Here is a 24763-nt window from a genome sequence, read left to right as displayed (position 1 = left end):
ACTAATAACAGCAACAAAATATATATATATAAATTTTAAATTTTTGTTTAAACCTATATGCTGCCACAAAGACCAGTGCAGCCAAATAAATAAAAAAGCAGAGGCTTTGAATCCAGCTAAACCTAGATTCACTTTCGTTCTGCCACCATGGTTACTAAACTTTACCAAAGCCTCAGTTTCCTCAGTGGGACTCCCAAGGACCATCAGGCTTACTGTGAAGGCCTAATCTAGTAGTGTATGGAAACTGCTTAGCAGTGTGCCTTGTCTAAGGCATGTGCTTCACAGATGACCTTTTTACAATGATGATAGTCTCCAAGAATTTTACAACTGAAAGAGACTTAACGAATCATCCATTTCCATCTTCTTTGAGACCTTGAGTCTATGATTCTGTTATGGCCTGTTAGCTCCGTGAGGAGCTGGGGTTGCCCCTCCTATCGAAGTCCTGAAAGTGGGTGCAGAAATATTGTATATACTGGTTTGATGGTATCAGAAGTGATAGTAAAATCTTTAATAACTGTCATGATGAGATAAGTTAATATATAAATAAATATATAATATATTCTCTAAAATATAAAGTATGAAATATAAATATAAAATATAAATATATAGTATGAAGTATATTCTCTAAACAAGTAAATATACATGTGCACATATAACTGTTTACTATGTGATAGTGTTTATAGCACACATTATTTATCATTCAAATGTCCATCTTTTGTGTTGATTTGGGACATTCTCTGGAGTATCTTTTTCACTAGCTAAATGATCCCATTTACAAGTGTTGACTAGATGTAGGGAATGGCATCGGGTCCTTTCTGCAACATCCCTGATAAATTGACTGTCAAAGGGGCACATTATTTCAGTACAAGAAGGCCTGAGTGTGCTGCTGACATGTCAGGACTGTGCTGCACTTTGAGGGCCCTTCCTGGTTTGGATGCTCAAAGCCAGCATCATTGACTTCACCTGCTCTGTGACCTGTGCCTGCCAGTGCTGAGTTCCTTTAGAACTGCTGGTGAATGCCGCACACACCGAGGCCTTCTGCCCTCTTGGTCTGTCGAGCAGCTGCCAGACTGGTCCACATCTAGGGCCACCGCTGTGCAATGTCATCAAGTGCCTTATAGTTTCGTAGCTCATGTTATGTGCCAAGTAGTACAGAAGTATTTCAGTATTTCAAAAGCAGTATTTTTGATTCTGTGTGAACTTGAATATTAGTCGTGCAAACAGCATATAATTGTTCCCCATATTACATACCAGATTATTTCAGGGTGGGAAGAAGAAACACCAGAACTATAAAGAGGTTCACCTCTGTTAAACACTCATGATTCTGGACCATCAAATGTGAAGAATTAACATGTGCTGTAGCAGAAGCTTTAGAAAGAGATGCTGTCCTTGTCGCACATGTCCCTACTGTCTGTCTTCATCAAACCTGAAACTGAAGAGTGTGGCCTTTTTTTTTTTAATTTCTGAGGCTGCTTAACTCTGCTGGAGACAGCATTTTCATGGCTTTATTCTTTTCATTCCCCAGAGCCACCTTGTAGCTATCATTTAATAAGTGTGCACAGCACTCCAGGCACTGTGCTGAGAGTTTGTAGAACTTTGACTTATATAATCCTCACTGAGATCCTGTGTGAGATTCTATTAAAGCTTCCAGTTTGCAGATAAGGATATCAAGATCCTGATAAATTGTTTAACTTCAATAGGCTATATATCCAGCTAGTAGCAGAAGTTGACTCCTATCCCTGTTTTGACTTAAGCACCATATTTTGAGTGTGGTGGCTTTGACTCTTAAAACTTTGTTTGGCATAGGGTGTGTCAGTTTTTTCACTTACTTTTTTTTCTATGAAATTTGTTATCTCTAATCCAGTCCTACCTTTTTGCCTTTTCATACTGTTCATGGGGTTCTCAAGGCAAGAATACTGAAGTGGTTTGCCATTTTCTTCTCCAGTGGACCACGTTTTGTCAGAACTCTCCACCATGACCCATCCATCTTGGGTGGCCCCACACGGCGTGGCTCATAGTTTCATTCAGTTAGACAAGGTTGTGGTCTGTGTGATCAGATTGGTTAGTTTTCTGTGATTGTGGTTTTCAGTCTGTCTGCCCTCTGATGGAGAAGGACAAGAGGCTTATGGAAGCTTCCTGATGGGAGAGACTGACTGTGGGTGAAACTGGGTCTTGTTCTGATGGGTGGGGCCATGCTCAGTAAATCTTTAATCCAATTTTCTATTGATGGGTGGGGCTGTGTTCCCTCCCCGTTATTTGACCAAACTATGGTGGCTGTAATGAAGATAATGGTGACCTCCTTCCAAAGGTCCACTGCTTCTTTCAGTGCCCCCAACCTTGCAGCAGGCCACCACCGACCCACGCCTCCACTGGAGACTCCTGGACACTCATGGCAAGTCTGGGTCAGTCTCTTGTGGGGTTACTGCTCCTTTCTCCTGAATCCTGGCACACACAGGTTTTGTTTGTATCCTCCATGAGTCTGTTTCCCCAGTCCTGTTTAAGTTCTGGTGGCTCTATGGTGGGCTTAATGGTGACCTCCTCCAAGAGGGCTTATGCCATCCCCTGGTCTACTGTACCCAGAGCCCCTGCCCCTGCAGCAGTCCACTGCTGACCCATACCTCCGCAGGAGACACTCAAACACAGTTCTGTCTCAGTCTCTGTGGGGTCTCTGGGTCCTTGTGTGCAAAAGGTGTGTCTGAGCCCTCTGGTTACTGCAGCCATGAAATTAAAAGATGCTTCCTCCTTGGGAAAAAAGTTATAACTAACCTAGACAGCATATTAGAAAGCAGAGACATTACTTGTCCAACAAAGGTCCGTCTAGTCAAAGCTTTGGGTTTTCCAGTAGTCATGTATGGATGTGAGAGTTGGACTATAAAGAAGGCTGAGTGCAGCAGAATTTATGCCTTTGAATGGTGGTGTTGGAGAAGACTCTTGAGAGTCCCTTGGACTGCAAGGAGATACAACCAGTCCATCCTAAAGGAGATCAGTCCTGGGTGTTCATTGGAAGAACTGATGGTGAAGCTGAAACTCCAATACTTTGGCCACCTGATGCAAAGAACTGACTCATCTTAAAAGACCCTGATGCTGGGAAAGATTGAAGGCAGGAGAAGAAGGGGACGACAGAGGATGAGATAGTTGGATGGCATCACTGACTCAAAGGACATGAGTTTGAGTAAACTCCAGGAGTTGGTGATGGACAGGGAAGCCTGGCATGCTGCAGTCCATGGGGTTGCAAAGAGTCGGACACAACTGAGTGACTGGAATGAACTGAATCCAGTCCACTGACTCATTTGTATAAGAACTGAATTTATAAGAATTAAAATAAAAATTCCTGATTGCTTTAGAAAATCTTATTATTTAAAAATCACTTTGACATACATGATCACATTTGATCTTTTTGACACCATGAGACATGTAGGCAAGCTTTTTTTCTTAATTTGTTCCAATTTGCAAAGGCAGAAGCAGCTTTAAAAGAGTGAAAAATCATGTGTAGAGTCACACAGATTTAAGTGAAAAAATTAAGTCTTCAGTCTAAGATCTCTCTGCCCAAAGTCCATCCTGTTTTCTTTAAGATTCTTTGAACTGAGATGAATTGGGAATGAGGTTTAAGCAGCCTTTGATTTTAGAAGCCAAGGTAGCAGGATTTTTCATGATATATCTAGTTGTTATCCCCATGTGATCCATTTCTTGAATGATGGAAGCCAAGAATTTGAAGAATCTACTATAAAACAGGGATGATAAAGCCTTCTGTGGTGATGACACTGGTTCTTTGCCCCTTTGCCAAGTATTGAGGAGAAGAAATAGTAATATCCTAGCATAAGGGCTAATGGTGCATCTCTTCAAGGTCCCTTTAGTTTTGGGAATTTCTATCCCAACTTTGTAGAAGCCAGGAAAGGACATTTGTAGTTTGATGGCACTTAAATAAGTACAGAGGAAAATGCCCTGTTGGTGCAAAAGAATGGGAATATGAAAAGATAAACATGTCAGAATTTGGATTATCAGTTATCCCTCATACTGGCTGATCCTGAACACTATGGAATAATTCATAATTACTAGAACTGAATGACAAAGACTTCCAGAGGTGGGAAAGGCGATGCTGTGTAGAAATGTCTTTGTGGAGGCCCAAAGAACCCACTGGGGAAGGCTGGTGTCCCAAGAACTTTAACTGTTGCCAAGAGTCCTTTGCCATCTTTTCCTTGTTCTTAATGTACTGGATTATCTTACCAGAGCTGAGACAGCTACTACCATGATGGAGTGGGTCTTAGGTCTTAGAAATAGAGTCAAGTACTGAAAAATGTTTGTGGTAGGTTCCCAGCCTGATTGGAGTTAAAGATCTATATAGGGCTGCTCAGGGGTTTCCTTGGTGGCTCAGACGGTAAAGAATCTGCCTGCAAATACTCAAGGGCTTATGGGCAACATTTGCTTATATCTCACAGGCTGGGATGAGAAACTCCTGTGTGACTGTGAACTAATATGAATTACATGCAGAGGAGGGAGGTCTCTATTGAAGGACAAACTGAATTTTAACATTGGATCACTTGGCTGTTGTCTTTATTTTATATAACATTTTAAATTATAAACCTAATGAATATAAAATATAGAAAGCTTAGAAGTTATAGTCTAGCAACAAAAAATCACTTATCATTCTCCCACTTAGATATAATTGCTGTAACTATTTTGAAAATGTAGCAGCTTGGGCTTTCTGGTGGTCCAGTGCTTCCATTGCAGGGGGCCTGGGTTCCATCCCTGGTTGGGGAGCTAAGATCCCACATGCCTTGAAGCATAGCCCAAAAATAAATGTATTAAAATAAAATTGAAAATGTTGCCACTAAGAGCCTAGACTCTGGAGCAGCCTGCCTGAGTAAAATCCTGGTTTACTAACTGTGGGACCTGGGTTAAGTCACTGATGTGTCTTTGCTTCAGTTTCCTCCTGTGGAAAATTGAGATAGTCTGGTATCTCCTTCATAGGATAATTGTGAAGATTAAATACTCTCTATAAAGAATTTGGGGCTCCCCTGGTAGTACAGCTGGTAAAGAATCCGTCTGCAATGCAGGAGACCCCTGGTTTGAATCCTGAGTCAGGAAGATTCCCTGGAGAAGGGATAGGCTACCCAATCCAGTATTCTTGCCTGGAGAATCCCCATGGGCAGAGGAGCCTGGCAGGCTACTGTCCATGGGGTTGCAAAGAGTCAGACACAACTGAGCAACTAAGCACAGCACAGTATAAAGAATTTGAGCTTCCCAGGTGGCACAGTGGTAAAGAATCTATCTGCCAGTGCAGGAGACACAGGAGACGTGGGTTCAATCCCTGGGTCAGGAAGATCCCCTGGAGTAGGAAATGGCAACCCACTCCAGTATTCATGCCTGGGAAATCCCATGGACACAAGAGCCTGGCAGACTACAGTCTATGGAGTCACAAAGAGTCAGACACGACTGAGCACACACACTGCATAAAGAGTTTAGATTGGTGCCAGCAATTCAGAAAGTTTGAATTTTTATTTTCTGTTTACTATTTGTGTTTAATAAATCATCTGAATTCTTTCTCTGAACTCAAATATTTTTCTTTTGTAAAAATTAGATTGTACTGTGCGTTTTTGTATCCTCTTTATCTCTCACTTAGCCTTTTGTCATGAGCATCTGTACTCTTCTACAAAGTGATATTAATAGCTAATTTAATAACTAGGAGCTAGTTGCATTCTTAGAGATACTCAATCAATCTCTTACTGTGGGACAATACATCCTTTATTGTCTCTTGCCATTGTAGGCAGTACCTCAGTGAACATCTTTTTTTTTTGGCTGCACTGGGTCTTCACTGCAGCCTGCAGCTTGCAGGCTTCTCTAGTTGCAGCGCTCAGGCTGTCTCGCAGCAGGTGGGCTTAGTTGCCCCATGGCTTGTGGGATCTTAGTTCCCTCACCAGGGATCAAACCAACGTCCCCTGCGTGGGAAGGCAGATTTTTAACCACTGAAGTCTCAGTGAACATCTTTATGCATAAATATTTGCATACCTTCTTTTTCTTTTGGTGACAGTACTTTATGGAGGAACATCCTTTCTTAGGGGTTACCAAGTGAAAATATACGCAGCCTAGAGTGTCATAAGCATATATATATATTGCATTAGCAGTGAAAGCATATATGGGGAATGCCCACCGTCCATTATGGACTTTCCAAGATAAGGCCTCTGTCAACATCTGCCTTCTTATTTCACAGTGTTTCTCAGGGTGTTTTGCCCACAGCTGAAAAATCAATTAGATGTTTATGAAAAATACCCACACTTACTTTTCTTTTATTTCTAGTTACGTTAAGGCAGTTAAGACCAATCTTAACATTTTTTTGGTCTTCTTAGTAGTCATGTATGGATGTGAGAGTTGGACTATAAAGAAAGCTGAGTGCAGAAGAATTGATGCTTTTGAACTGTGGTGTTGGAGAAGACTCTTGAGAGTCCCTTGGACTGCAAGGAGATCCAAGCAGTCCATCCTAAAGGAGACCAGTCCTGGGTGTTCATTGGAAGGACTGATGTTGAAGCTGAAACTCCAATGCTTTGTCCACCTGATGCGAAGAATTGACTCATTTGAAAAGACCCTGATGCTGGGAAAGATTGAGGGCAGGAGGAGAAGGGGACGACAGAGGATAAGATGGTTGGATGGCATCACTGACTCAATGGACATAAGTTTGGGTAAACTCCAGGAGTTGGTGATGGACAAGGAGGCCTGGTGTGCTGCTGTTCATGGGGTCACAAAGAGTTGGACATGACTGAGTGACTGAACTGGACTGAAAAATACATTTATTTTTTAAATTCTAAATAACTATCAGATCATCTCAAATCTTTTTTGGACTGATGCTTAGTATAAGTAAATGAGCAAACAGCTGACTAATAGACCCATGGGAAGAGACTCTCTCCTAGGAGAGATAAATTTGGTGTCACTCTGGGAGTAAGAACAGGTCAAGTCATAGCCATGGTGAGTTCTCATGACTTGGGAGAGATAGGATGCTGTTTCTAGTTTCCTAAACATTAGGAATCCCAAGAAAAACTTGTTTATCACATCTTAGAAATGACACAGGGAGCAAAGTGTAGTTCTCTTGTGCTTATCTTAGGTGGGATTAGATTTTAAAATGAAAAGACATCACAAGACAGGATTCTACCTGGAGGCTTAGGGGCACAGACCTGGACTCTTTCTCCTTGGGTGGCACTCTCATGCTGTCTCAACTCTGACGTCCCCGCTCCCACCCTCTTAGACCTTCAAATCTCCAAAGACTCTTTCTAAGCCCAGGGTGTGTGTTTTTCACATGAAGCATTTAGAAAAGTGTTAGAGGTGGCAAGATCTGGATTCCTAAGAATGCAGAATCTTTCAGCCATTTAGTGCAGGGATTAAAAAACTTTTTCTATAAAGGACCAGATAGTAAGTACATTGGATTTTATGAGCCATAAGGTCTCCATCACAGCTCTTCATCTTGGCCATCGTAGCATGAGAGAAGCCATAGACAGTGTGTAAATGAATGAGTATAGGTGTTTTCTACTAAGACTATACTTATAAACGTTGGAGTTTGACCTTCATGTAGTTTTTAAGTGTGTTTAACATTATTCTTCTTTTGACTTTTTTTTCCAATCATTTAAAAGTGGTAAAAGCCATACTTATTTCACAGACTGTGTAAAAACAGACAGCAGACTGGGTTTGGCCTGTGGGCTGTGGTTTGTCGACCCCTGATCTATTAGTCACTGTCTTCCTCCTGCATGTCACTGTTTCTCTCTCTGTTATGTCACTTTTCGAAGACTTTCTGCTTTTCCTCTTAACAAGCTGAGTCTCCAAAATCCTTTTTAGATTCTGTGCTTCTGACACTCATATAGCTGATTAAGGAAAGCCAAAATACACTCCTCAAAGCCCTGTAATGTCAGATAGTGTCTTTCTTTTCTTTTTTGTGTCCTGGTTAGTTTGACATATAAGTTGGGTATATAGAGGTTACAGACGTTGTAGCTCTGCCAAATGGTTCTGGTTTCTGCAGGGTTCCAAGGCTCTAATGAACAGAGCATGCAGCCTGAGTGATGATAAGAGCCTGATTTTTAGATAATCAAGGGTATTTATATCTTTTAATAGGTTGGTGTCTTGGAGTTCTATTCCAGCAGGAAATCGAGAGTCAGAGAGAGGTCTGAATAATCAATTTGGTGTCATCTCTTGGAACAATCATATATGAGAATGGTATTCAGGCTGGAATGGGAACTTGGGGTGGAAATGAGGATTTATAAGCATATGTTGCCCTATCCTTATTGTATTTAAAATGAAAACACGATACAGCCTTTTATGTGTGAGTGTGTTTAAAGGGAAATAATATGCCCTTTTTCTCACAGAAGCAGAACACAAGAGAACATTCTTAGATCTGTGGCCCTAGCCCTCGCCTAGGAGGAGCTGCTCATTGGGCTGGCTCCTGGCAATTATGTAGGGCTGTGAAGCAGTGAGGGTGACAGAGGCTTAGCTGCCGGAGTAATGAGATTGGTTTGGTTGGTCTGACAGATGCAGTGATTTGTGAGAGAGCTTGTTGGGAGGACAGCTGCTGCCGAGAGCAGCCAGATAAAGGCAGACATGTGGGAGGTGGAGAGGAGCAAAGAGTTGGAGAGGGATGGCTGTGTGTGAGGCAGCTGAGGATCCTCCTGAATACAGCTGTTGAAACTGTGGACTGGAATGGAGCTGTGGAGGAGTGTGCAATGGTAGGGGTGGCATAGACTTCGGAAGGGTACAGACTTGAGCTTGAATCCCTGGCTCTATTGCTCATTAGCTGAGATCTTAGGTGAGTTGCTACCCTGTTTGAGCCTCTGTTTCTTTGCCTTTAAAATGGGGATAATAAACACCCTCCTTATCTCCCACAACATGAAACTGTACTAACATAAAAGTCCAAGTGGAGTCTAGTGCTTGAGAGAACTTGGTAAGTGGTAGACTTTATAAGTGTTTATTCGTGTGTCTATTCATTGATTGCTCTTTGCAATTTCTAATAGAGCCTTGTTTTCAAATAGATGGCTAATGGTGACTTGGCCATCAAAAGCTCTTGTGATCAAGGGATAAGCACATTACAGTCAGCATGTATTTATAGGTATGTGTTTGAACTCCTACAGCTCGGAGGAGTTTAGTAGATATAGTGAAGTATGGTTTAAAGAACACCTACCTGGCCAGTAAACACAAGAAAAGATACCTCCTCTTCTGATAATTAGGGAAACCACAAATAAGACCAAAAGGAGATGTTGTCTCATTCACCAGGTTGGTAAAAATGTTAAAGTCTGACCATACTAAGTGCTAAGGAGAATGCAGTTTGAAAACATGAAAAATAATATTAATGTATTACCTGTGGATACCTACATATGTAAGAAAAGTTTAAAGAAATTATTTGGAATGATAAATATTAAATTCAAGATAGTATTAGGAGAAGAAAGAGGGATACTTTTGTCCAGGTTGCATAGGGCTTAAATCCCAAAATCTGCCCAAGACTTATTAGCCAATGAGCCATATACACTTAGACAAGTGGCTTAACCTCTATGCCTTGGTATTTTTGATGTATGAAATGGAAAAATAATATTATCTACCTCATAAGTATGCTTTTGGGATGAGTAAACATAGGTAAGATGTTTAAAATAATACCTAGCAAATAGTGCTGTATATGTTAACAATTCAGGGTTTTATTACATGAATATTTTATTATTCTCTATTTGTTTTTTAAAATATAAAGCACTGCAATTTAAAATTTATAAATATTTCAGTATTCTAGAAGATAAGGACTACATGTAATATAACTACAATATCATTATTATACCTAAAAATTAACAATAAATCCTTAATGTTGAATACCCAGTTAATTGTTCAAATCCTTATTGCCCATAAATGTCATTAACTTTTTATTTATTTATGTAATTTTTTTGGCTCTGATGAGGGCTCCAACCCGTGTCTGCTTCAGTGGAAGCTCAAGAGTCCCAATCACTGGACCACTAGAGAACTGTCATTCACTTTTTATGGTTTGTTCAGATTAAGTTCCATGCATTGTACTTGGTTGATTGGTCTTTTAAGACATTTTCATTTATAAATTCCTCCTCCAACTTTCCTTTTTCTGGCAGTTAATTTTTAAGCTTTATTGAGGTATCATTGATATATACAACATCACCATATTTAATGTATACATCTTGATGAGTTTAGATATATGCATATAGTCATGATACTATTACCACAACCTCCAAAAATTTTCCTGTGTTCTTTTGTGTGGCTTGCTTTTTGTTTTGTAAGAACACTTAACATGAGATCCGTCTTTTTTTGTTTGTGTTTTTTTAAATTTTCTCTCCAGACTTCGCACAGACACATTTAGCCATTGTCCACACGCATGTATCTACTTGTCGCTTAAAATAACTGATCAGGTTGGAACATAGATGTGCATCCATCCCCCTGTCCTGAGGGAGGTATGAAGGGAAACTCAGTCAGCAACAGATTCAGAGTTACAGAGGTTTGCTCCTGTAAGCTAAATAAGGTCCTGTGTTCTACTGTACCTGAGATCCAGAGATCTATCCTCTTAACATATTTTGAAGTATACAACAAATACTGCATTTAAAAAATAAAAAACTAGAGATGCCATTCTTGCCCTTTGTCATCATAGAGTTGAAAAGTGAACAAAGATGAAAAAATATCAACATAGGAATTTCAGGGTGCAGCATAGAAATAGTATAGCTGCAAATCTGTTGACTCCTTAATATAGTAGGTACTATTCTTGCCTAGAAAATCCCATGGATGGAGGACCTGGTAGGCTGCAGTCCATGGGGTCGCAAAGAGTCGGACACGACTGAGCGACTTCACTTTCACTTTTCCCTTTCATGCATTGGAGAAGGAAATGGCAACCCACTCCAGTTTTCTTGCCTGGAGAATCCCAGGGACGGGGAAGCCTTGGTGGGCCGCCGACTGTGGGGTCGCACAGAGTCGGACACGACTGAAGTGACTTAGCAGCAGCAGCATTCGAATAGCTTAAAATACACTTATTTAAGGTTTTCTGATGAAGTAGGCATTATTTTTATCCCAATTTTATAGACACCAAGAAAGAGGCTTAGAAAGGCTTCCCAAGTTCTTACAGTTAGGAATAGCAAGGCTGGGCCAGAACCCAGTGAGAGGGACTCAGACTCATACCTGCTGTTCTGTACAACCTGCCTGGCTGTTGTTTATATTAGCTTCCTCTGCACAGATTCCTCGGAGAAGGCAATGGCACCCTACTCCAGTACTTTTGCCTGGAAAATCCCATGGACGGAGGAGCCTGGTAGGCTGCAGTCCATGGGGTCGCTAGAGTCAGACACGACTGAGCAACTTCACTTTCACTTTTCACTTTCATGCATTGGAGAAGGAAATGGCAACCCACTCCGGTGTTCTTACCTGGAGAATCCCAGGGACGGGGAAGCCTGGTGGGCTGCCGACTGTGGGGTTGCACAGAGTCGGACACGACTGAAGTGACTTAGCAGCACAGATTCCTACTTGCTTCATGTATCAATCTTGATAAGCTAAGTTATGCTATGGTAAGAAACAGTCCCCAAATGGGAACAGGGTTCAGTTCAGTTCAGTTCAGTCTCTCAGTCGTGTCCGACTCCTTGCAACCCCATGAATCGCACCATGCCAGGCCTCCCTGTCCATCACCAACTCCCGGAGTTCACTCTGACTCACGTCCATCGAGTCAGTGATGCCATCCAGCCATCTCATCCTGTCGTCCCCTTCTCCTCCTGCCCCCAATCCCTCCCAGCATCAGAGTCTTTTCCAATGAGTCAACTCTTCGCATGAGGTGGCCAAAGTATTGGAGTTTCAGCTTTAGCATCATTCCTTCCAAAGAAATCCCAGGGCTGATCTCCTTCAGAATGGACTGGTGGGTAGCTTCTAATAATAAGGGGATATTCCTCATCCATGCCACATATTCATCACGCTTAGTTGCTAAGTCGTGTCCAACTCTTTGTGACCCCATGGACTATAGCCTACCAGGCTCCTCTGTCCATGGGATTCTCCAGGCAAGAATACTGGAGTGGGTTGCCATTTCCTTCTCCAGGGTATCTTCCAGACCCAGAGGTTGAACCCGCGTTCTTCTGCATTTCTTACATTGGCACGCAGATTTTTTTTTTTTTCTCCTTACTTTCGAGCCACCTGGGAAACCCATTACCTCTTTTTCTGCTATTACTTCTTTTTCTGATTTCCGTTGGCAGGTGCCTCATCTCCAGACATGGAGCCCAGCTATGGCGGAGGTCTTTTTGACATGGTGAAAGGAGGGGCAGGGAGGCTCTTTAGCAACCTAAAGGACAACTTGAAAGACACTCTCAAAGACACGTCTTCCAGAGTTATACAATCTGTTACCAGGTATGTGCGTTCTTCCCTTTACGTTAATGGACTTTGTGCCCCCAGAGGATCTGGTTACCTGCCAACTGCTTATCTGCCTCAAAGACTATCAATTTTGTGATGCAGTCACATGGGGTCTGATTGAGGAATGCCATTGAAGTCATCAGATTGAGTCTTTGAGAAGCTACAGGCACAGGCTAGGAGGACTTGGCTCACTGTACATTAGAGGATAGTGGTTGCCATCCCTGGCTTTCAAATCCATTATTCTGGATTTTAACGCAGTACCTGCCCTTGTTAACCTAAGGCACATTAACTAACCTCTTGGAGCTCTACTTTTATACTCTGCTAAGGTTTATGTCTTCAGTGGTTCAGGAATTAAGTGAGGTAATAATGCACATGCAATCCAAGTAAGCAGTACTTATGGATTGTATTCAAAACAGAATTTTGTTTTTATATTTTAATAGCCCTTTAACATTTATTTACTGGGAGAAGTTTCCTACCTTTCTCCTGTATGAAACTTTTACAAGCGGGCCATATATTTTTTTTAACATTAGGAATTCGAAAGTTCTAGGGTCCTTTTAAGTTACAGTGTGCTGTGCTAGGCTAAGTCGCTTCAGTTGTGTCTGATTCTTTGTGACGCTATGGACTGAAGCCCTCCAGGCTCCTCTGTCCATGGGATTTTCCAGGCAAGAATACTGGAGTGGGTTGCCATTTAGTTACAAAATGTGGTTTTAAAGCAGAAATCCATGTGTGTAGTCCAGTATATTAATCAGCATTTTAATTTTTGTTCACATATAATTTTATCCTTTACCTTCAGTCTCCACCTAACACCTTATAGACCTCAACAAAGGGTCCTCTGTTTTTCCTCCATCACTTCCTCTTCTACCTGCTTGAGAAGACTCTTGAGAGTCTTTTGGACTGCAAGGAGATCCAACCAGTCCATCCCAGAGGAAATCTTAGGGGACACTTAGGGGAGCTGTCTTCCTGTAGGTGAAGAGGCTGAGACAATCAGTGTTAATAAATTAGCAGTGTTTTCTCCTCTGAGATGGATTCTGTTCATGAAGTGGCATCTACAAAGGATTTTGGGGTGCCCTGTTTGGAGGGGTAGATGTGTGCTCCCGAGCGTGCGGGTTGTCTTCTGTCAACAATGCTTCCTTGGTAGAGAGAAGGCGGCCTTGAGGGAAATAAAAATGTGGCTACTGGATGGAAATGTCCAGGGATGTGATGCACAGGTGGCTGAGAGAGAGAGAGAGATCTTGGGATATTTGGATCATTTTAATGAATGCCCTTTCCTGTCTTGCTTTTAGCTACACGAAAGGAGATTTAGACTTCACTTATGTTACCTCCAGAATTATTGGTAAGTTCCTCACGTTTATTAACAGCTCAGTGGCTCAGCTCTCAACGGCTGCCCGTTGTGACCGCACACCTGTTTAACCTATTTTCTTTCTGTGTTCACCTTCCCAGTGATGTCCTTTCCTCTGGACAGTGTTGACATAGGATTCAGGAATCAGGTTGATGATATTCGAAGCTTTTTGGATTCCAGACATCTTGACCACTACACGGTATACAATCTGTCGCCCAAGTCTTATCGAACTGCCAAGTTTCACAGCAGGGTAAGGAATTTTAGACCTGATCACAAGGTTAAAACAGGGTATTTTACCCTTAAAGAGCTATTCTCAAAGCCTGTGCCCCGAGGCACATGGAGCTGAAAAACTATGCACTGTCTATACTTCTCTGTCTGTAAAATTCTTACTAGGCTACTATAACATATTCTGAAGCTTTTCCTTGGGTGACGATGTTTGCAGGAAAGTTTCTGTGTCAGTGAGGTACCGGCTAATTGGGGGCCTCAAATCAGCTGTGACTGGCTGCTCAGTTGTTAGGGCACGTTGCTGTGTGGCTCAGTGAAGACTGGACTGCTCTGTAGGGCAGTTGGAGACCCTCCTACTGGAGCACTAATGACGCCTTTCACCCTTCCTTACTGCTGCTTTGGCATCACGTTGAAGCAGTGTGGTGGGACCAGTAGAGACACACCAGTTTTAATGGAAAGAGCTTTCTGACTTTTGGTAGAGGTACATTTTTCATAGGTGAGGTGTAGCACGTAAAAGCCACACTGTGGGTTTCGTGATGCAATTGCTCGTATTTATAGTGCTGACACCGGCAGCACATTTTTAGAGCATTTCCAGTGTGCCGGGAACTTTACATGCAAGACATTATTAATTCTCTCAACAGTCCTCTGAAGTAGATGGAAAAACTGAGGTACAGAGAAGTGAGGTAACTTAGCCATTGCTCTGGGCTGAGAGTATTACCTAGAAAACAGATTTATCCTCTCAAGGAGCTTTTGGGACTGGGCACAGAAAGAGTTCTAGTTTCAGGCTGGTTAAGGAGTGATGCGAGCTGGCTTTGGTTTGAATCTAATGCCAAGTCTAATATTTCTGGCCACTGAATTCAATTTACTCACTAAAATAATAAGGCTTTTTCTCTCTCAAGAACATTTTCAAATATCTCAACTTAGCCTTTAGCTATGATTGGTTCTGCAGCTGCATCTGGATTTCTGAATAAATAGAAAGGGTTTTTTACACATTGGACCTTGTAAAAGTGAAGTGTTAGTCACTCGGTCATGTCTGACTGTTTGTGACACCATGGACTATAGCTCACCAGGCTCCTCTGTCCATGGGATTCTCCAAGCAAGAATACTGGAGTGGGTTGCCATTTCCTTCTCCAGGGGATCTTCCCAATCCAAGGATCGAACCCATGTCTCCTGCATTGCAGATGGATTCTTTACTGTCTGAGCCACCAGGGAAGTCCTGTAAAAGTGAAACTTGATTTCAAATATGCAAAATAATACCTGGCTGTGTTTACTCTGCATCAAGGATCTCAGTTTTGATGCCAGAAAGCATTTTGCTCCAAACTTTAGTTGCCATTAATGATCTCTGGGCCTCAGTTTCCTGATCTGTAAAATCTAGAAATTATTCTGTATGCTCTCTTAGACCACTTCCTAGCCTAATGTTCAATAAGATAAGGGAGAATTTTGTGAAGGATTCTCTTTTCTCAGAGTGTTTCCAAATAAGGCAAGAGGTCACCCAGTGGTTCTCAAGATTTAATATACATCAGAATCTCCTAGAGGGCTTTTAAACACCCAGACCTGGCCCTTCTGCTTTGGCAGAGGGGTGTGATGACAAGCTGCTGTGGTCACAACTTCCTGGATACTCCTGCTGTTGCCCTGGGGACCACTTTCTGAGAAGCACTGATAAAACTGTTCTCAAGTGGTTTGCTCTAAATTCCCATTCTATAACAGATTTTAAATGCAGCTCTTTAAAATTTCACTATAATTAACTGCCCTTCCAACTCTTATTCCATCTATTACCTTATTGAGAGCAAGTAAATTAGCATCCACAAAAATGTGGGTAGATATTTTATTTATAATTCAACAAATCTTTCGAATTGATCTTTTTGGTTTAAAAACTCAGTGCCATCATTTTCTTTCTTCTTTGTTTTTATTGAAGTATAGTTGATTTTCAGTGTTGTGCCAGTCTCTGCTTTATAGCAAAGTGACTCAGTTATACATAAAATGCCATTATTTTCATAATTGAAGGACCATGAAACATCCTGCATAATATTCCATAGAAATTTTATTTCATCTTGAAATATTTGTGATCGTCTGAAAAATTTTCCCTCTGGAAGTAAATAAAGATATAATATCATTATAGAAGTATTCATGCATATTAACATATGCATATATGATTATGCATATATACATATATGATTTATAAAAGCAATCTCTATAAAGACATTTAAAGAAAGGCATCAATTAGTATAAGCACATATTTTGTGACCAGACTTAGCAGTCTTACCAAAGGAACAAGAAACTGAACATGGACCACCTGCCTTGGGCTGTTCTCACTGCCCTCAAAGAGCAGTTCAGTTCAGTCGCTCAGTCATGTTCTACTCTTTGCAACCGCGTGGACTGCAGCATGCCAGGTCCCCCTTCCATCACCAACTCCCGGAGCCTGCTCAAACTCATGTCCATCGAGTTAGTGATGCCATCCAACCATCTCATCCTCTGTCATCCCCTTCTCCCCCTGCCTTCAATCTTTTCCAGCATCAGGGTCTTTTCCAATGAATCAGTTCTTCGCATCGGTGGCCAAAGTATTGGAGTTTCAGCTTCAAGATCAGTCCTTCCAATGAATATTTAGGACTGATTTCCTTTAGGATGGACTGGTTGGATCTCCTTGCAGACCAAGGGACTCTCAAGAGTCTATTCCAACACAACAGTTCAAGAGCATCAATTCTTTGGCACTCAGCTTTCTTTATAGTCCAACTCTCACATCCATACTTGATTACTGGAAAAACCATAGCTTTGACTAGATGGACCTTTGTTGGCAAGGTAATGTCTCTGCTTTTTAATATGCTGTCTAAGTTTGTCATAGCTTTTCTTCCAAGGAGCATCTTTTAATTTCATGGCTGCAGTCACCATCTGCAGTGATTTTAGAGCCCCCCAGAATAAAGTCTCTCACTGTTTCCTCATCTATTTGCCATGAAGTAATGGGACCAGATGCCATGATCTTCGTCTTTTGAATGTTGAGTTTTAAGCCAGCTCTTTCACTCTCCTCTTTCACTTTCATCAAGAGCCTCCTCAGTTCCTCTTCACTTTCTGCCATAAAGGTGGTGTCATCTGCGTATCTGAGGTTATTGATATTTCCCCCGGCAATCTTGATTCCAACTCGTGCTTTATCCTGTCTACACAGTCAAAGGCTTTGGCATAGTCAGTAAAGCAGAAGTAGATGTTTTTCTGGAACTCTCTTGCTATTTTGATGACCCAGTGGATGTTGGCAATTTGATCTCTGGCTCCTCTGCCTTTTCTAAATCCAGCTTGTACATCCAGAAGTTCTTGGTTCATGTACTGTTCATGCCTCACTTGGAGAATTTTGAGCATTACTTTGCTAGTGTGTGAGATGAGTACAATTGTGCAGTAGTTTGAACATTCTTTGGCATTGTCTTTCTTTGGGATTGGAATGAAAACTGACCTTTTCCAATCCTGTGGCCACTGCTGAGTTTTCCAAATTTGCTGGCATATTGAGTGTAGCACTTTAACAGTATCATCTTTTAGGACTTGAAATAGCTCAGCTGGAATTCCACCACCTCCACTGGCTTTGTTCATTGTGATGCTTCTTAAGGCCCACTTGACTTCGGACTCCAGGATGTCTGGTTCTAGGTGAGTGATCACACCATTGTGGTTATCTGGGTCAAAGAGCAGAGAGCACGTTTTTTAATTTGCTGCCTAGAGTGATGCCTGGCCTGGCTAGGAAAGGTTTCTCAGATGATCAAATGTGCCAAGTATTGTTGAATATGTAGATATCGAATAAAAATTTGATTCTTGTTCTCAAGGCACCTCAGCCTAGCTGGAGAAAGAAGCCAGGATGTTCTCAAGACAAATGGAAATAATATTTACAATACATACTGAGGAAGTTTAGTGAAGGGAGACAGTAGTGAGAGCTGGACCCCAAAGCATGAGTAAATCTCATCTAGGTGAAAGGGGTGGGGTTATTTCTTCTCCATGCAAACTGTAGAGGGTATCTTACCTGTCTTTTCATGATCTGGCCTCTGTGCTCTCTAGCTCATCTTTCACTGTTCTTCATGTCCTGAGAACCCATGCTCCCACCAGGGGAGACACATTGTCTCATCCATGAGCTGCTCCCACTCCTTGACAGGCCACCCATTCCACAGCCCCACTCTTTCTTTGTTCGCCTAGCTTCACTAACACGAGGATTTCTGCGTGCCAATTCCAATTCTTTCCCCTAAAAGACAGAACTGCACTACATCGTTAGCCCTTTACAGATGGTCCCAGAACTCCACAGAATGGGACTAGACCCTCTGACTTCACTCAACCCTTAGGTGCATCTCAGGAAGACAGTCCCACGGCCTTAGAATTTTCAGCATAGCTCTGCTTTTGATCAGACTGCATATCTTTCCAAGTCCCTAGTCCTTTCTCTTCCCAACACTAACACTACAAGCTGATTTGCATCATATTGTTGCATGACTTAGAAACATGTTCTTGGTTCTCATCTTCCTGTCTTCAAGGACTGAAATCATTTTCTCCTCCTTCCAGACCAGTGGAGGACTAGGTCTGCAGTTAAGTCTTATTTTAATAAATGTAGATGGCCAAGGCTTCCATGGATACCACTGCTGGAAGAGACCAAACACAAGACCAGTTTTGTGTAGGGACTCACATGAATGGAGCTCTGTCTATATCTCTGTATCTTGAATCCTGAACTCAGCCATTTTACCTTTTTATTATGTGATGTGTGTTTGGAGATAAAGGTGGTGATGACAAGAGACAGGCTGTTTCTAAGATGATCTTATTTTGCTGACGGGCATCATTCTTTATTTTGATTAACTTTTATGCTTAGAAACCACATGGGTTGACAGGAATCATATGAAATAATTAAATAGCAGTTTCTTAGCATTTGCGTATGTAGGTATGTATGAAAGTGTTAGTTGCTCAGCCGTGTCTGACTCTTTGTGACCCCATGCACAGAATATTAAAATAGGACTCTGTGTTTAGTTTCAGTTTTAGCAGAGGATCCGCACAATTGCACTCATCTCACACGCTAGTAAAGTAATGCTCAAAATTCTCCAAGCCAGGCTTCAGCAATATGTGAACCGTGAACTTCCTGATGTTCAAGCTGGTTTTAGAAAAGGCAGAGGAACCAGAGATCAAATTGCCAACATCCGCTGGATCATGGATAAAGCAAGAGAGTTCCAGAAAAACATCTATTTCTGCTTTATTGACTATGCCAAAGCCTTTGACTATGTGGATCACAATAAATTGTGGAAAATTCTGAAAGAAATGGGAATACCAGACCACCTGACCTGCCTCTTGAGAAACCTGTATGCAGGTCAGGAAGCAGCAGTTAGAACTGGACATGGAAGGACAGACTGGTTACAAATAGGAAAAGGAGTTCATCAAGGCTGTATATTGTCACCCTGTTTATTTAACTTATATGCAGAGTACATCATGAAAAACGCTGGACTGGAAGAAACACAAGCTGGAATCAAGATTGCCAGGAGAAATATCAATAACCTCAGATATGCAGATGACATCACCCTTATGGCAGAAAGTGAAGAGGAACTAAAAAGCCTCTTGATGAAAGTGAAAGAGGAGAGTGAAAAAGTTGGCTTAAAACTCAACATTCAGAAAATGAAGATCATGGCATCCGGTCCCATCACTTCATGGGAAATAGATGAGGAAACAGTGGAAACAGTGTCAGACTTTATTTTTTTTGAGCTCCAAAATCACTGCAGATGGTGACTGCAGCCATGAAATTAAAAGACGCTTACTCCTTGGAAGGAAAGTTATGACCAACCTAGATAGCATATTCAAAAGCAGAGACATTACTTTGCCAACAAAGGTTCGTCTAGTCAAGGCTATGGTTTTTCCTGTGGTCATGTATGGATGTGAGAGTTGGACTGTGAAGAAGGCTGAGCACTGAAGAATTGATGCTTTTGAAGTGTGGTGTTGGAGAAGACTCTTGAGAGTCCCTTGGACTGCAAGGAGATCCAACCAGTGCATTCTGAAGGAGATCAGCCCTGGGATTTCTTTGGAAGAAATGATGCTAAAGCTGAAATTCCAGTACTTTGGCCACCTCATGTGAAGAGTTGACTCATTGGAAAAGACTCTGATGCTGGGAGGGATTGGGGGCAAGAGGAGAAGGGGACAACAGAGGATGAGATGGCTGGATGGCATCACTGACTCAATGGACGTGAGTCTGAGTGAACTCCGGGAGTTAGTGATGGACAGGGAGGCCTGGCATGCTGCGATTCATGGGGTCGCAAAGAGTCAGACATGACTGAGCGACTGATCTGATCTGATCTGATCTTGACTCAAAACAAAGCATAGCTGATAGCCCTGTGTTCATAGTGTTAGAATTCCTATTCAGGACTGAAGAGGAGGTGTTGAATGTCAATTTTTTTCCTCTTCTTAGCCAGTATCCTCCTTGAGGAAATAAAAGTCATGCTATTGACAGCGAAGTCCTGGAGACCAGTGAGATGCATCATCTAAACCAGATGTTCTGAATCTAAGTTAAACAGACATGAATCCATTGTATATTTTGATTCATGCATGGACTTCAGAGTTTAACCATGTATTTTCACTCCTATTTTTTCTTTATTATGATAGAAGACATATAACATAAACATACCATTTTAGACATTTGTAAGGGTACAATTCAGCAGCATTAAATACACTCATAATAGTGTATAATCACCACCAGTATCTATACCCAACCTTTTTCATCGTCCCCCAAATATACACTGTACTCATTCACTCTGAGTGAGTGTATGTGTGTGTGTACTGGTTCCATTTCTGCACAGTTTTGTAGCTATGTCCTAGTTTCAGGAACCACTGCTTTACACATTTCTTGGTGTTATTGTTGGCAATAAATGGAAAAGTGGATGAATGGCCAGCAAATCTAGGCTGCCCTAAAGTTCTTACATCCTGATAATGTGAATGTAAGTGCCACTTTGAGCCTGCTTCTCCCTCTGTGCAACCAGGAAGGAGCAAGCTGAAGGAGCCCAGTTAGTAACATAGAAAAGATAAACCCAGCTAGTTCTTTTAGAATCTTATTTTATTTCCAGTATTTCTAAACTGTATAATCTTATAGAATTTCTTCCTCTTTGCAAATAATTTAATTTTAGGAAAATACATGATCAAGTTGGGTTTCTTAAAGGGTTTGTGATTTTTTTTGAAGGTCCCGTTTTTTTCCTTTTTCCTTCCAGAACTCACTAAAGAGGTCACCATAGCTCCTAGTTGTTTCTCTGCTGGTTTTCTGGATGGTGAGGGGAGTTGGCCATAGAGGAATGACTTTATAGATTATCTTCATCTCTCCTCTGTCACTGTGCATCAATGTAAGGGTAGGAAATAATGGGGCAGAAAAATACCCCTGGCCTGGGAGCCAGAGAACCTCAAAGTCCCACATTCTAGTTTTGCAGCCTTCAGTGACTTGACTGTCTTATTAACCTTGGTAAAAAAAAAAAAATAGCCCCCATGTGGTGCCATAACTGCCTCAGAAATGTATGGAATTGTAGTTAATAATCATCAGACAGTGTACAAATTTTTATTATTTTTTACTGAGGTGAAATTCATATGATGTGCACAAAAATTATCCTAGATTCACATCTCAACTCTTCCGCTTCTTGGGTAAGTCACTTCATGTCATCTAAAACTCATCCTCCTGTAGTGAGTGGAGATGACAATAAGGATTTCTATCTCACAAATACTTAGAATATTTTTCTGTGGGTGTGCTATAAGGAATACATTTGACACCAGTGTCTGGCTTAGAGTAAGCCTTCAGTAAGGGGAAGCTATAATCACCATTTGGAGAAGGCAATGGCAACCCACTCCAGTACTCTTGGCTGGAAAATCCCATGGATGGAGGAGCCTGGTAGGCTGCAGTCCCAATTGCCTGAAGTACCTCTGTCCTCCAAAAATGGAATCAGATTCTTAAAACACTGGATATGACTCTTCAGTCTGATTCTCTATAGCATCTTTTGCTCTTATGCTCAGCAAATGGGATGCTTCTGTCATCTCCTCTCTTGCCTGGGGAGACAGAAAGATGAAAACCGAATAGCATTCAGCCCTGTGCTGCTTTGGCCTCCTTTCCCTCCGGGTGGTATCATGGCAGCCTGTAATCCATATGGCGTTTTCTGCTGTCTGCTACTCCGGGAGGGGTTCAGAGAGACTGGAGGCAGCATGATGAAGTGTCACCTGCCCAAGGATTGTGCTTATCGCACAAAGCTGTGAACCTCACAGAGCTACAAAAACCTCTTGCAGTGATTGATTTTGTTTAAAAATTTTTTTGTATTTTTTTTTACGCCTTAATGTTTTTCCCCTTTAGACAGAGCACATGCTTTTAAAAAATTCTAATTGTATGTTTGTCTAATGGTGTGTAATTATATATCAAGTAAATATGTAATTATGGAGTACTTTAAATTAATATTATTTACTTGATCTATTTAATGATTCTGAACAATTGGTGTATTGTGCTAAGAACAATTTAGCCAGCTTTTAGCTGAGACTCATTATAGATACTGACATTTAGTATTTGTAGGGGTGACATATAATTTCTAAAAGGTTTAAAAATGCTGCCTGAATACTACCTGAGAAAATAAATTTTCTACACTTTTACATAGTCATAATCTAAAAATTCAACAAAATTAATTCACCATTGCTTCTTCAAGATCTTTTACACATAGACAAAGATAAATCATATTATAAGAAGAGATTACCACATAGGGTTCCTTCCTTGGTTCTTTCATTCGTTCATTCACTCAGCAAATACCTACTGAGTGCCTTCCATTGGACTAGCGTGTGGGTTCTGTACTTGGGTTACAAAAACAAAAAATGGTCTCTCTTCTCCTGGAGCTTAGTGTCTAAATGGGGAGATAGATATAAACACTTAATTTGAATACGGCTTGTCAGTTAGCTGGCACTTACTGTGTTTATGTCATGCTCCTTAATTCTTACAGCTGCCTTGTAATGCCCATTTTTACTTCACACACAAGAGACTTGAGTCTTGGAGAGGTTGCTGCTGCTGCTGCTGCTAAGTCGCTTCAGTCGTGTCCGACTCTGTGCGACCCCATAGACGGCAGCCCACCAGGCTCCCCCGTCCCTGGGATTCTCCAGGCAAGAACACTGGAGTGGGTTGCCATTTCCTTCTCCAATGCATGAAAGTGAAAAGTGAAAGTGAAGTCACTCAGTTGTGTCTGACTCTTAGCAACCCCATGGACTGCAGCCTACGAGGCTCCTCCATCCATGGGGTTTTCCAGGCAAGAGTACTGGAGTGGGGTGCCATTGCCTTCTCCGCTTGGAGAGGTTAGCACCTTGCCAAAAGTTAATTAGGTAGTAAGTGGTAAAGCTAAGGTGAAAATCCAACCTGTGGGCTTCACCATGTTGCTCTGATGATCAGGATGACTAAGCATTTCTGCCTGTGAGTGTTAAGAGAAACTGTCAGAGACAGGAGAACACTTGAACTTGGGCTTTGTATTGTGAATAGAAATTTACCAAGGGAAGGAAAAACATCACAGACAGGAAGCAGTTTGTATAAATGTACATTTTGCAATTCCTCTGATGGCAGATCTTTTCTTCCCAATTATTCTATTTTTAATCATTATTTCCATACCTTGAGAGCACATCAATGGGGAATCTCTTTGAGGATAAAGAATGGGCCAGAAACAGCCTTAAATCATATTAGGTGACAGCGGCAAGCTTTATGGAGTTTAAATTGACAGAGGCTCAACACTGGCTACCCTGAGTTGTTCGGTACCTTTATTAGGTGTTTTGTCTATTTTGTTTAATAAAGATAAATTGCACCTGTCATTCCCAAAGGTCTAGGATAATTAACAACCTGGAAAGTCTTCTGATGCCACCTATGATCATTTTACAGGAAAAAAAGTTACAAACTAACCAAAAAGAATGGGGTTTTTGGCATCCACAGAGAGAGAAACTCTGTGTTTGCTTTCGGGTGTCAACTCTAGACAGCACAGATAATTTCCCACCCATATTTTGACTAGTTACTATATGGTTACTAGAAAAGCGTGAACCAAACAGATTATTCCTACCTCTCTTTCCCTACTGTTAAATGTAAAGAACTGGGGACATATGGGTTTTCTTAGACCAGTATTGTTAGTGTTGCAGAGCACTTTTTAATGACAGCGTCTGTAAAAGCCTGTTCCTTTGACCAGAATTCCCTGTCTCAATAATGGCACCTCCCATCCTTTTATCCAGCCATTCAGGCGGGAAATCTGGCAGTCATTTTTGTGTCCTCTGTCTGCACATCCCCGTCTACACTCATGCACTGCCACCCTCTGATTGATCACTAAGTCTTGTATACAGGCATTCCACTTCCTGTCTATTTTTTGAATTCCTCAAGTCTTTGTGTGTCCTACTACCACTCATCTAGCCTAAGCCACCATCGTTTCTTACTTAGATTCCACTTACAGCCATCTGACTGTTCTTTCTGACTTTGTCTTTTGTCATCTATATCCTTTCTTCATACTGAAATCTAATAAGAGTTACTTTCCTTCTTAAATATTTCTCTCAGTTCTTAACAAGGCCTTGTATGATCTGATCCTTCAGTCTAAACTTTTGCCCAAAAGGGTTTTATTCATTTTTTTCAACCATAGTTGCCTCTATCTGACCTTAAGGATTTGCACTACAGTTACCTGATTAAAAATAATAATAGTGATAGCCAGTATTTGTTGATCATTTTGTGTGTGTCAAATACTGAGCTAAGCCTTTGAAATACAGTCTCATGTGGTAGCCACAATCCTATAAGGTAGGTAGGTGATTATCATTCACAATATTTTATGGAGAAAGGCTTAGCGAGGTCATTGAAGAAAAGTGAAGGTGTTAGTCATTGAGTCATGTCCGACTCTCCTCAGT

The 24763-nt window shown here is 41.4% G+C and overlaps 1 protein-coding gene across 4 annotated transcripts in view; it reads left to right on the top strand.

Moving 5' to 3' along the window:
* DNAJC6 (DnaJ heat shock protein family (Hsp40) member C6) overlaps positions 1 to 24763 on the top strand; it is a 178040-nt gene that overhangs the window by 104782 nt on the left and 48495 nt on the right. For all 4 annotated transcript variants that reach the window (XM_027537009.1, XM_027537010.1, XM_027537008.1 and 1 more), the window contains exons 2-4: positions 12195 to 12345; positions 13632 to 13681; positions 13789 to 13937. In XM_027537009.1, coding sequence (XP_027392810.1) covers positions 12195 to 12345; positions 13632 to 13681; positions 13789 to 13937 — 350 coding nt within the window. The remainder of the gene's footprint in view (positions 1 to 12194; positions 12346 to 13631; positions 13682 to 13788; positions 13938 to 24763) is intronic.

The sequence above is a fragment of the Bos indicus x Bos taurus genome, chromosome 3 (assembly GCF_003369695.1).
Source record: "Bos indicus x Bos taurus breed Angus x Brahman F1 hybrid chromosome 3, Bos_hybrid_MaternalHap_v2.0, whole genome shotgun sequence".
Taxonomy (NCBI): Eukaryota; Metazoa; Chordata; class Mammalia; order Artiodactyla; family Bovidae; genus Bos; species Bos indicus x Bos taurus.
This window is presented reverse-complemented; position numbering and strand designations above follow the sequence as displayed.